The sequence below is a fragment of the Pan paniscus genome, chromosome 20 (genome assembly GCF_029289425.2).
Source record: "Pan paniscus chromosome 20, NHGRI_mPanPan1-v2.0_pri, whole genome shotgun sequence".
NCBI lineage: Eukaryota > Metazoa > Chordata > Mammalia > Primates > Hominidae > Pan > Pan paniscus.
The window spans coordinates 38,421,782-38,435,421 of NC_073269.2; the positions used below are offsets into that span (position 1 = coordinate 38,421,782).

The 13,640-nt window shown below is 38.2% G+C and overlaps 1 protein-coding gene across 4 annotated transcripts in view; it reads left to right on the forward strand.

Moving 5' to 3' along the window:
- Positions 1-13,640, forward strand: part of DPY19L3 (dpy-19 like C-mannosyltransferase 3) — an 80,062-nt gene that overhangs the window by 42,721 nt on the left and 23,701 nt on the right. For 3 of the 4 annotated variants that reach the window (XM_034946348.3, XM_034946349.3, XM_063599538.1), the window contains 4 exons: positions 4,617-4,748; positions 6,413-6,514; positions 9,574-9,647; positions 9,825-9,983. In XM_034946348.3, the coding sequence (XP_034802239.1) occupies positions 4,617-4,748; positions 6,413-6,514; positions 9,574-9,647; positions 9,825-9,983 (467 nt within the window). The remainder of the gene's footprint in view (positions 1-4,616; positions 4,749-6,412; positions 6,515-9,573; positions 9,648-9,824; positions 9,984-13,640) is intronic. The other variant, XM_063599537.1, reaches the window with a different exon arrangement.

The following is a 13,640-nucleotide window of genomic DNA, read 5'->3' on the forward strand; positions in this document are numbered from 1 at the left end:
TATACTATATTCTTATAATAAAGTAAGCTAGAGAAAGGGAAATGTTAATTAAATCCAAAGGAAGAGAAAATATACTTACTGTTTATTAAGTGGAAGTGGATCATCACAAAGGTCTTCATCCTCATCGTCTTCACATTGAGTAGGCCGAGGAGGAGGTACAGGAGGGGTTAGTCTTACTGTCTCAGGAGTAGCAGAGGCAGAAGAAAATCTATGTATAATTGGACTTGTGTTGTTCAGGGGTCAACTATATTCTTGCTGCCTTGTTTCTATACTGTACTGTACTAATAGAACTGGGAAAGAATATCCAGTACACCGCTGATAATCCAGGACTTCCTAATACACAGTACTGCTCAATTTTACATTTTTGCCTGTTCATCAGCAATTTTTCTTTTGAATGTATATAAAACTATACAATCTTGTTGTTACACAAACTGCCCCTTTTTCTAGAAATACTCTCACTTGATATAAAAAGAATTGTAAACATCAAAAAACACCCACAAATAAAGGCAACCAGAAAGATGTTTTTGGAAAAAAAGCATTTGTAAATGAGTTAGTATCCTTAAGAGTTCCTGCAAATCCATGAGAAAACCATTTATAAACCAATGAGAAAAGGGAACAAAGGATACAAACACTTCCTAGAAAGAAGAGCATCAAAAAGGGTCAAATGCACAGGTACAAATGTAACACAAAGTGACAATTTACGCTTTACAAAACACCACAAAGCATTGTTGAAAGTTTTAAACGCCTAGATTGGAAAGATAATTCACGTTCTTGGATTGGAAGATTTACTGTTGTTAAGATGGCAGTGCTCCCCAAATTGATCTACAGATTCAACACATTCCCTCTCAGAATCCCAGGAGGAGTTTTTGCAGAAATTGACAAGCTAATCCTGAAATTCATATGGAAACTCAGGGGACTCAGAATAGCTACAACAATCTTGAAAAAGAAGAGTAAAGTTGGAAGACTCACACTTTCCAATTACAAAACTTACTACAAAGCTATAGTAATCAGGACAGTGTGATACTAGCAGAAGAATTGACATAAACCCATGGAATAGAATTGAGAGAGAGAAATAAACCCGCATAAGAAATGGTCAATTAATTTTCAACAAGGGTGTGAAGATAACTAAATGGAGAATTAATGGTGTTTTCAACAAATGGTGCAGGAATAACTGATACCGACATGCAAAAGAATGAAGTTGAGCCCCTTCCTCTCACTGTACACACTAACTCAAAGTGAATCACAGACCTAAGTGTAAGAGCTAAAACCAAAACTTTTAGAAGAAAACATAGTAATAACTCTTCCTGACCTTGGAGTAGCACAAACCTTAGATACAATACCAAAAGCACAAGTGACTTTTACAAAAACAGATTAATTGGACTTCATCAAAATTAAAACTGTTGTACTCAAAAGTGTGCTATTAGGAAAGTAAAAAGACAACCCATAGAACGAGAGAGAATATTTGCAATCATATATCTGATCAGGAACTCCCAGAATATATGAAGAACTCTTATAACTCTTTCAATGATAAAATAGCAAAGGATTTGGGTAGATATTTCTCCAGGTAAGATACATAAATGTCCAATAAACACAGGAAAAGATGCTCAGCGTCATTAGCTATCAGAGAAATGCAAATCAAAACCACAAGCAGATACCACTTTACACCCACTTGGATGGCTAAAATTAAAAAACAGAGACAAATGTCGCGGATGTGGAGAAATCAGAACTCTCATACATTGATGATGATGGGATTATAAGATGGTGTAGTCACTTTGAAAAACAGCATTTCCTCAGCATTTCTTGATTTTAATATAGAGTTACCATATGATGTAGCAATCCCACTCCTAGATACATACCCAAGAGAAATGAAAACATATCCATGCAAAAATGTTTGTATATGAATATTCATAGCAGTGTGATTCATAGCTACAAAGTGGAAACCACCCGAATGCCCATATCCCTTCCATAAACAGTGTAGTCCGGCTGTGCAATAAATAGTGTTCAGCAATAAAAAAGAATGTTGATACATGGTGCAACATGGATGAAACTTGAGAACACCATGCTAAGTAAGAGAAGATAGCTAAAAAAGACTGCACTTTATTCCATTTCTGTGAAATGTCCAGAATATGCAAATCTGTAGAGAACAGTACATCAGTGGTTGCCGGAGCTGGGGGTAGGGGATGATGGAGAGTGATGGCTAGTGGATATGGGTTTCTTTCGAAGTGATGAGAATGTCATAAAATTAGACTGAGGTGAGAGTTGCACAACTCTGTGAATATACCAAAAATCATGAAGTGCACACTTTAAATGGGTGAATTTGATGGTATATGAATTATATCAACTAATAAAACTGCTAAGAAGGAAAAACTCTTCCTTCTCTAACCAGTAATTGTACTCAGGGATCTATCCCTAAGGAAATGTTTTTATTCATCAATTCCTCCAATGTTTATTAAGTGCCGCTCTTCTAGTGTGTATTCTTTAAGGTGCTGGGGATACAGCAGTGAACAAAATATGTAACTAATCAGACAATTCGGTTAGGAATTCTGAGAATCAGACCTGAAAAAAATTTTTAAAGGGATGTTCACAATGTTAATAAAAAGCCAGAAACACCTAAATGGTCCAGTGGCAAACAAATTATGGCATATGGTGGAATGTTACATAACCATTTAAAATTTAAGTTTTCACAGAATAGTCACTGATGTGAGAAAGTGATATGGTAGGATGTGAAGGATGTAAAATCCTGTATATGAAATACTATATACTGCTGTGAAATCAATATTATTTCTTTAGGTAATGGTGCTGGGTTTTGACTCAAGAGCCCACCTATTGATTGCTATTTCTTTTTTGTGTTTTTCTGAAGTGTCTAACTCTCCTAGAGTAAGATACATTATCTTTATGATCCTAAAGATCATCAGCATCCATTTCCCTGAGTTCCCATTGACACTAAGCAAAAGCACTGAACTGCTGCAAGCCTCACTTTTCAATGCTTCTATCAATAGGTTTGTTTCCCTTGAGGTTAAGAGAACAAAACCTTGGGGATAATCGGATTTGCTGCTAAATAAAACTGGTATTTTTCACTTGTCAGAATGAGTATGGCATTGTCTAATTTGAAAGAGAAGAAGAAAACTAACAGAATAAGTGTCCACTCTTTATTAGGGACTGCCTTTTTTTTCTTTGTGGCGTGTTTCGTGTATTCAAGTTAGTTGTGTTTTGCTTCTTTTGGTATCAACCTATCAATAAGTTTCATTACATCAAGAGTTAATCCTTAGTGCTCATTATGTGCCAGGCATTTCCTCCCCACCCACCCCTCCCCACTTTTTTTAGAGACCAGGTCTTGCTCTGTTGCCCAGGCTGGAATGGAGTGGAGCGATCATAGCTTACTGCAGCCTCAACCTCCTGGACTCAAATGATCCTCCCACCTCAGCCTCCTGAGTAGCTGGGACTACTTGCACCACTACACCTGGCTAGTGTTTTATTTTTATAGAGACACGGTCTCGCTATGTTGCCCAGGCTGGTCTTGAACTGGGCTCAAGCGATCCTCCTGTCTCAGCTTCCCAAGATGTTGGGATTACAGGCATTAGCCACCGTGCTTGGCCACCAGGCATTTTCATCCATTACCACGTCTGGTTCTTCTGTGAGACCCTACATCAACTCTGTGAGGAAGGTATCATCATCTCTTGTTCACGATGAACCATTTAGGTCACATAGCTGGTTTGCACCAGAATCGGAACTGCAGTACAGGTGCTGTTGGTGCCGGAGCTGATGTCATTGCCCAGTGTACTGTGCTGCCTGCTATGAAGCTGTGAGGTCAAAGAGGACAAGGTCATGCAGCAGGAGGGGTTTGCAGTCTAATCAGGGGATCTGGGCACACACTCACACAGACAAAGCAAGGAATGATACAGTCCTAAAGTATAGAGTATGGAAAACTAGGAAATAACACAGTAAAGTACTTATTGGTGGTCATAAACAGTAACTGAAATCATTGAAAAGAAAACTGAAGATTATAAATGGCCCTTGCCAATTCTCAGGAATAAATACATTATGCTGTTGTTTACTTCCTCTACTTCATATCATCCCTCTTTACTTCCCCTTTAATTAATGTTAGAAGATTTCTGTTATTAAAAGGTAAATAAACAGTTGGTATGTGTATGATTTAGTTTCCTTTTTTAGATTGTGTTTCTTTTTTTGGAGTCTCATTCTGTCGCCCAGGCTGGAGTGTAGTGGCGCATTCTCGGCTCACTGCAGCCTCTGCCTCCCGGGCTCAAGCGATTCTCCTGTCTCAGCCTCTGAAGTAGCTGGGATCACAGGCACGAGCCACCACGCCTAGCTAATTTTTTTTTTTTTTTTTTGTATTTTTAATAGAGATGGGGTTTCACCATGTTGGCCAGGCTGGTCTTGAACTCCTGACCTCAGGTGATCCCACCCGCCTTGGCCTCCCAGAGTGCTGAGATTACAGATGTGAGCCACCGCGCCTGGCCTAGATTGTGTTTCTTGAATCTACATGTGTTTTCTGCATTATTTGTAAGCTGAGGTGTATCCACCTCATGACCAACATGTCGACATGTGATGATCTCTTGGTAAAATGTCTGTACTCATCTAATCTTTGGTTCTTGCAGGCGACATGGCTGTATGGAATACAGATAACAAGTTTACTCCTGGTCTGCATTCTTCAGTTTTTTAATTCCATGATTCTTGGATCACTGCTTATCAGTTTTAACCTTTCAGTATTCATTGCAAGAAAACTTCAGGTAGGACTTTTTTTTTGTCCTTTATCAAAGTAAACTTTTTTTTAATTGCGTGGTTTATTGAACCTTATTTTCATACAGCATACAAAGGGAAATTTGCGACCTGATTTGCACTAAAAAGAGCACGTGGCATTGTGTGCTTTTTCTTGTGCGTGTGGTAGCATTTCTGTTTCAAGCTTTCTGGGTCATCCTTTTATTTTGACAGTTATTTCTTAGAGAATTGGAACCTTACCTTCAATGTGGGGATCAGCCAAAGATGCTTGGTTGAATGCCACTGATTTAAAATTGAAGTAAAAGAGAAAAGTTATTAATTTTTATGTGTGTGAACTCAGGAGCGAGAAGAGTCTCCTGCTTGTGTTGGGAGCGTGTTCATTACAGTCCTTCACGTTGGTGGATACCCTGTTATTTGATGTAGTAATGCTACTCTTTTCCCCATCCTTCCATACCGTACTAGTTATTTTTAGGTGAATTAAAATTAACTGTTTTGAGAATTTTGAGAATCCAAATAAATAACTTTAGAAATAATGGGACATTTCCTAGGGTATTGTCAAATCATGTTTGAAAACAATGACTTGCTCTTTTAGCTTTATTTATATAATTAAATTTCTTATAGTTACGTAAGATATGAGTCATTTGTTTTTGCTTGAAATTATAACATCCTGTTTCACATATGCTAGAAACCGTGTCAAGAAGCCATTTTGTTTTCCACTTTTAGAAGAGGAAATCATTTTTCTTATTAGTCTTTTGAGTGAGAATTGTTATGGACAAAGGTTTTTAGTTGACTATCAAAAACAACAGTTCACAGTCATCCTTTTAACCTTAATTATAAATATTACTCGTATTTGAACTGTTAAGATATTATTATATTTAACAATGTATAAAATTATCTGAAGATTATAAGAAAACTATTATATGTCAAAAGGCACAATGTACTTCTTTTTACACCCATAAGTCTTTTATGTAATTGAGTTGTAACTATGCCCGTGTTGTAGGAATTAATGGATAAAAGATGTAACAGGGCCAGGCGTGATGGCTCACACCTGTAATCCCAGCACTTTGGGAGGCCGAGGCTGGCAGATCACGAGGTCAGGAAATTGAGACCATGCTGGCTAACATGGTGAAACCCTGTCTCTACTAAAAATACAAAAACTTAGCCGGGCGTTGTGGCAGGCGCCTGTAGTCCCAGCTACTCGGGAGGCTGAGGCAGGAGAATGGCATGAACCCGGGAGGCAGAGCTTGCAGTGAGCGGAGATTGCTCTGCTGCCCTCCAGCCTGGGCAGCAGAGTGAGACTCCGTCTCAAAAGAAAAAGAAAAAGAAAAAAAAAAGATGTAACAGTTTGTTCAGTCAGCGTATCCTGAGTACCTTCCAAATGGCAGACCCCAATCCTCCAGTTTCTAAGGTCTTAAAAAATAATTAGGAAAAAAAAGACTAGGACACATTTCCTCGTCGTATGAAGCTCATTATTAAGTGATTCATTTACTACTAGAAAATCACAAATATTAAGACAGTGTAACCTCATGAAAATGAGTAGGTTGTATTTTCCACATATATTTTCCCTTTATGTTATATGAGCCCGTGTTTTTAAATCCTTAAGTAAGCTCATCTTCAGTGTTTATGAAGTTATATTAAAACTTAAGAATTAAAACATAACTCTTTTAATTTCTAGAAAAATCTGAAAACTGGAAGCTTCCTTAATAGGCTTGGGAAACTTTTGTTACATTTATTTATGGTTTTATGTTTGACACTTTTTCTCAACAACATAATTAAGGTAAGTTAATAAAAATGACATGTTTAATGTATTTTTAATTAACTTATGGCATTGGAGATAATTTTTGAAACTTTCTTTTTCTTTTTTAATAAACTAATTGTTTTAGAGACAGGGTCTTGCCGTTTCCTAGGCTGGCCTTGAACACCTGGTCTCAAATGGCCCTCCCACCTTAGCCTCCCAAGTTGCCGGGACTACAAGTGTGCACCACCACACCTGGCTTCTTTGAAACTTTTAATTTTAAATAAATTCTTGCTTTATAAAGTGTATTAACGTGACTCAAGAGTTACCAGTTTTACTTCAAACAGGCTCAGTTTTAACTTTGTCTTAGTAACAAGGATTATTTTGTTGATTTTAGTCATTAATTTCTATGTACTCTTATGTCCCACCTTGAACTTACTCACCTTTTGTCATGAAACTTTTAAAAGCTTAACTTAAAAAGCATTAAACAAATAATTTCTCTAAATTTAAAATTTTTATTTTTAGTACCGTAATATACATGTAGCTTTCTGTACTGTGGTACTTAAAAAAAAAGACATGATTTTTAATTGAGTTCAGTTAATAAGTAAAGTGGCCTTACTATCTACTTTCTGCTGGAAAGAAGAGTTGAGCTCATTTTTCCCAACATTTAACTGACTTATATGCAACAGGCCTAACAGAACAACTCATTTAGTAACGTAGGCATCCATTGGTTTTATGTCCAGTAGGTGCTTTGCTAAGATTTTTACAATGCCCCAGGGGCTCTGCTTAGTTTAACATGCTTTTTAAATGTTTTTATTGGCTTTTTAATTTTTTTTCAGGGTAGGCTTTATTAAAGGTATAGTTCTTGGACCTTGATATCCCATTTGTTTTTATGCTAGAGCAAAACTACATTGATTTCTTCTGATACTTTTGCCTGTCCTAGAAGGTTGGTCTCAGGATAGGAGGCATCTGCAAAACAGGCTCCTTCTCCACAAGAGAACTGTGGTCCTTGTTCACGTCTGTTGACTATCAAAGAAAAAAAAGACTCTTCACTCAGCCAGTCACTATGTCACTATGTTCTTTTTTTTTTTTTTTTTTGGACAGGGTCTCTCACCCAGACTGGAATGCACTGGTGTGGTCATGGCTCACTGCAGCCTCGATCTCCTGGGTTTAGGTGATCCTCCCACCTCAGCCTCCTGAGTAGCTAGGACTATGTGTGTATACCACCACACCGGCTAATTTTTGTATTTTTTGTAGAGACAAGGTTTTGCTGTGTTGCCCAGGCTGGTCTTAAACTCCTAGGCTCAAGCAGTCCACCTGCCTTGGCCTCCCAAAGGATTGTAGGCGTGAACCACCATGCCCAGCTGTCAGTATGTTCTTAAACTCCATACAGTCCAGTACTTATCAATAATTTATTTTTAAATTTCTAAATTTTTTTTGCTTTTTTTTTTTTGAGACAGGATCTCACTGTGCCACCCAGGCTGGAGTACAGTGGCACAATCTTGGCTCACGGCAGTCTTGACCTCCTGGGCTCAAGCAATCCTTCCACTTCAGCCTGAGTAGCTGGGACTACAGGTGTGTGCCACTGCCCCTGGCTAATTTTCACAATTTTTGTAGAGATGGGATCTTGTCATGTTGCCCAGGCTGGTCTCAAACACCTGGGCTCAAGGTATGCTCCCACTTCAGCCTCCCACAGTGCTAGGATTACAGACACGAGCTGCTGCACTCAGCCAAAAGCTTTTTTTGAGTTGATGAATACCCCATTTATCCTGATGGAATTATTACACACTATATGCCTGTGTCAGAATATCTCATATACTCCATAAATATATACATCTATATGCCCACAAAAATTAAAAATTAAAAAGTCTATTCAAAGCCAGGTGTGGTGGCTTATGCCTGTAATCGCAGCATTTTGGGAGGCTGAGGTGGGAGGATCGCCTGAGGCTAGGAGTTCAAAACCATCCTGGGAAATGTAGCAAAACCTAAACTCTACTAAAAAATTTTTTTCAAAACTTATTTGAGTGGAGCAGCCAACATTTCTGGAAGAGTGGCCAAAGATACACAGTTCTTGCATTGGCCCACTCTACACATTCAGTGACCTGTTCTTGGATTAAACCAGTAAAGAGCTGCATCCCTGGACCACCATTTTTTGACTCCCCGAAGAATAACATCTGTTGAATTGCATTTGATGTTTTGCCAGTGACCTACAACAAGAGGAAGTAGAGAAAATTTTCCTTGAAAGTCCTTGCTGTTTTTGCTTTACCCATGGGAAAAAATTATTTTGAGTCTCAGTTCTAGGACTGTTAAGATCTCTTCTGAGCAACTGTTTTGTTTTACTCTTATAAACCTGTGAGTAACATAAATATGTTGACCTCCCTGTTTGCATTTGCTGCTGGAATGCAAAAGACCAGATTTGTGGCTCATCTCTAATGAATATATTGTGTGTACTGAACTCAATTGTAGCTTCATCTTTTCTCCCTGTCTTCATTTTTCTTCTAATAAATTTTTTCACCATTTATGTTATTTTATATGGATTTTTAAGCCACAAATTTAAAATAGAATTATATGAGTTAAAATTGTAATCACTAATGATGAACACTCATATTTGTCTGTCCACCCCTTCAGGGTTACAACTGTCTTGAATTGTCTTTGAGTGAATAAGTCTTGGATCGATTGTATCCACAGACCAAAAGCCCCAAAGCCAGACAGGCTTTGTGGGCGGTGTATCTATTTGAGGTTTCAGATCATCGTCTTGTCAGTTTTCTGGTCTGAAAACTTATGCACACTATGCCTCAGCCTTCTCCCTCTCCCTGAAACCAAAAAATCTCATCTTTTACCTATTTTGCATATTTAACTTATGTATAAGATGTTTTTTGAATAAAGGATTATGCTAAAAAGGGGAGTGGGGTTTGGAAGGAGTTTGGAAGTCCCTGCTTTGGAATTCCTCAGTTCTGAGAACTACTGTGAACATTTACTGATTTTGTACACCCACACGCTCCTGTGAAATTGGACAGTGAATATGTAAATTCAATGGGAAGTTATCAGGAAACCGTGCCTAAAGGACTAATAGCAATTTTTGTTTTCTCTTTCCCCGATAGAAAATTCTTAACCTGAAGTCAGATGAACACATATTTAAATTTCTGAAGGCAAAATTTGGGCTTGGAGCAACAAGGTATAACTGAATTGAAAGTCTATGTTTGCTATTTTCTATTGAATCAGCAGGGACTTTAAAACTTAAGTTGTCATTGTGCCTTCAACTATTAATTGCAGACTCCCTCTGAGGAAAGATGCAATGTCATTTCTTTGTCTTATATTGAATTTAATACTTTGCTTTCCATTTGTTCCCTAGGGATTTTGATGCAAATCTCTATCTGTGTGAAGAAGCTTTTGGCCTCCTGCCTTTTAATACATTTGGAAGGCTTTCAGATACTCTGCTTTTTTATGCTTACATATTCGTTCTGTCCATCACAGTGATTGTAGCATTCGTTGTTGCCTTTCATAATCTCAGGTATGGTATATTTCAGAAATCTAATGCTCTCCTTTAATGAACTTGTTCCATGTTGCAGAAAAATTGCAAAGTTGAAAGTCAGAATATCAGACACAAGTAATAGTATTCATCTTAAAGGGGGAACATACCTCGTTTAGAGTGGACTACACTCCCAGTAGTTAGGAGACAACAGAGTAATGATCAGATTGCATGCGGTCTGGGCTTAAGTCTTGGCCTGCACACTTGGGAACAAAGTGACTCTTGAGCCAGTTACATAACCTTTTGATATGTCCATTTCCTTGTCTTTAGAATGGGAAGACTAAGAGTACTTACTCTACAGGATATTTGAGAAATAAGTAAAAACAACATAAAGCACTTAAAATAGTGTCTGGTGCCTAGACTTCGGCAGGTACAAGCCATCGTGAACTGGTTTCATTATCACTGTTGACTCATAAGCCTCTGTTGTGTTTCCATTATTAGCATCCTGTGTTTTTCTCCCTTCCTCCTCTAGCTGCTTTTTTGTATTGCTCTTGAAATGTAAGAGTTAATTAATTATTGCTCATTTGTTTTCTTGCATCTTGCTTCAGGGCTCATAATGTTGGAGTGGACCATAATTATTAGTATCTACTGAAAGTTTTGAGTAATAACTGCCAATTTTAAAAAACTAAGCATATCTACCAATCTACTGAAAGAAAAAAATCAGGAGTATAAAGGCTTTTTAAAAACTTGTAAGAATATCTACCCATCAAGCTGCTGGGGGGGGTTGCATTGACTCTTCGTGTTAAACTGAAAGAAAATTAAGTGTAAGAAGTTGAAGCTGCTGTCATTTGTGAAAACTTAATGAAGCTCACGAGGAAGCCCTTTTTCTGTAGTTACCTTGCCAATTAATGTGCTGGTGAACTGTGATTCACAGCCACGAGAGAGCTGTCATTAAAATGAGTCCAGAGCAGTTGAGAGGTTTTATGATCATTAAGAATGAAACAACATTGAACCATGAAAATATTTCATTGACCATAAACTATTTTACTATCCTTGAGAAGTGTTCTTTTTCATACCTAACCCAAGATAAAATTTAGCCCTGTGAAAATAGATGGAAATTATTCTGGACAGTGTGATTTAATATCATTCCAGACATAGCAAGTGTCAACAGGACTCTGGACTGCATACAAAGCAGGAAGTTCAGTGGGCCTGCAGTATCTTCCTGAAAATGTCTGCCATGCTCTGTGTGAATCTATGAGCCATCTCTGGAGGCTGATTGGGTATATGATCATAGATAAAAGATTTTAGAGCATCTTCATCTGCCAGATAGGGATATTAGGACTTTATTAGAGGAAAAGCACTACATGAAAGTAATTAAAGAATCATAGTACAGTCATGTCACTTAACAAGGGGGATATGTTCTGAGAAATGCATATTAGGCGATTTTATCATTGTGCGAATATCATACAGTATACTTACACAAACATAGATAGTATGGCCTACTACACACCTAGGTTATGTGGTATAACCTACTGCATCTAGGCTGCAAACCTGGACAGCAAGTTACTATGTTAAATACTGTAGGCAGTTGTAACACAATGGTAAGTATTTGTGTAACTAAATGTATCTAAACATAGAATAGGTACAGTAAAAATATAAAGGCCAGGTATGGTGGGCCTGTAATCCCAGTGCTTTGGGAGGTTGAGAAGGATTGCTTAAGGCTAGGAGTTCTAGACCAGCCTGGGCAACATAGCAAGACCGCATCTCTACGGAAAAAAAAAAGAAAAAGAAAAATTAGCCAGGCACGATGGTGCAAACCTGTAGTGCTAACAAGTCGGGAGGCTAAGGCGGGAGGATCACTTGAGCCCAGGCGTTTGAGGTTTCAGTGAACTATAATTGCACCATTGCACTCTACCCTGGGTAACAGAGTGAGACCCTATCTCTATTTTTAAAAAATACTGTATAAAAGATTAAAAATTGTATACCTATATAGGGCAGTTATCATAAATGGAGCTTGCAGGACTGGAAGTTTTTCTGTGTGAGCCTGTGAGTGAATGTGAAGGCCTAGGATGTTACCATACACTATTGTAGACTTTATAAACACTGTGCACTTAGGCTACAGTAAATCTATTTAAAAAACAAAGTGATTGTGCTATGACCTTATAATGGCTATGATGTCACTAGGCAATAGGAATTTTTCAGCTGCATTATAATCTTACGAAGCCACTGTGGTATGTGCGATCTCTTGTTGGCCAAAATGTTATGTGGCACGTGACTGTCTAAATGTGAATTAACTTTTAAATAAGGGCCTTTTGTCAGTGCCAAGTATTTAAAGTATTTCTACCTTTTTAGTACTAGGAAGGATGACACTATGACTTGTTTTGTTTTGTTTTGTTTTGTTTTTGAAATGCGTCTCACTCTTGCCTGGGCTGGAGTGCAGTGGTGCAATCTCGGCTCACTGCAACCTCTGCCTTCCGGGTTCAGGCAATTCTCCTGCCTCAGCCTCCTAAGTAGCTGGGATTACAGGCATGCACAACCACCCCTAGCTAATTTTTGTATTTTTAGTAGAAACAGGGTTTCACCATGTTGGCCAGGCTGGTGTTGAACTCCTGACCTCAAGTGATCTGCCTGCCTCAGCCTCCCAAAATGTTGGGATGACAGGCATGAGCCACTGCACCCTGCCAGATACTATGACTTTTATGTAGACATCTGCATTAGTGTGAGGGGTACATCTGAAAGGGGCATGGTGTTCCCTGCCTCAGCCTCCCAAAGTGTTGGGATGACAGGCATGAGCCACTGCACCCTGCCAGATACTATGACTTTTATGTAGACATCTGCATTAGTGCGAGGGGTACATCTGAAAGGGGCATGGTGTTCTGTGTTCATGGAATTAATCAGAGCCTTCCAGCTTGGCTGGGCTATGGGGGAGGTACTGCAGACTTCTCTTAGGTATCTAGAGAGGATAAGAGCAGATACTCCCCTTGTCTGTTTTATTTTTATTTACTTTTCACACCTTGCCCTGTTTATGGATATTCTTATTTGGAGTATCCTTTTTGTACCAATATAGAAACCAGTGTTCGGGTTGTAATATTTACTTTTAAGTAAAGATTCCAATTGTGAATTACCAATGGTGAGAACTGCCTTAGAGTATCCTTTTAATTTTCCTATGTATTTATGGTAGGAAAGAAAGGATTTCTGGGAAATAAAAAAAGTCTCTAGTTACATAGAGAAGCATCATATGTGCCCAGTTCTATTGGGTATGTATGAAGGGATCAGTAGACCTTCATGAAAGTTTCATCTTTAACTAGTAGCCTTTACTGTTGTTTTCTTTTCCCCTCGACAACAAATTGTGCAACATCTAAAGTCACTGATCAGTCTTAACATCACTGAAGTGGAGATAGCCAGGCAGTGTGTGCTTCCCGGTGTAATGTGATGTGGAATAGAGCCGTCCTGTTTTCTGTGGAAATATGTCTCAAGTCCCTCAGTGGATGCCTGAAACCTCGGATGGTTTCAGACCCTTTCTATACTATGTTTTTTTCCCATACATATATCCCTGTGATAAAGTTTAATTTATAAATTAATCATGGTAAGAGAATAAAAATAATAATAAAATACAACAATTATAGCAACATGCCAGCATCACTTCTCTTGCACTTTGGGGCCTTAATTATGTAAAATAAGGGCTGTTTGAACACAAAC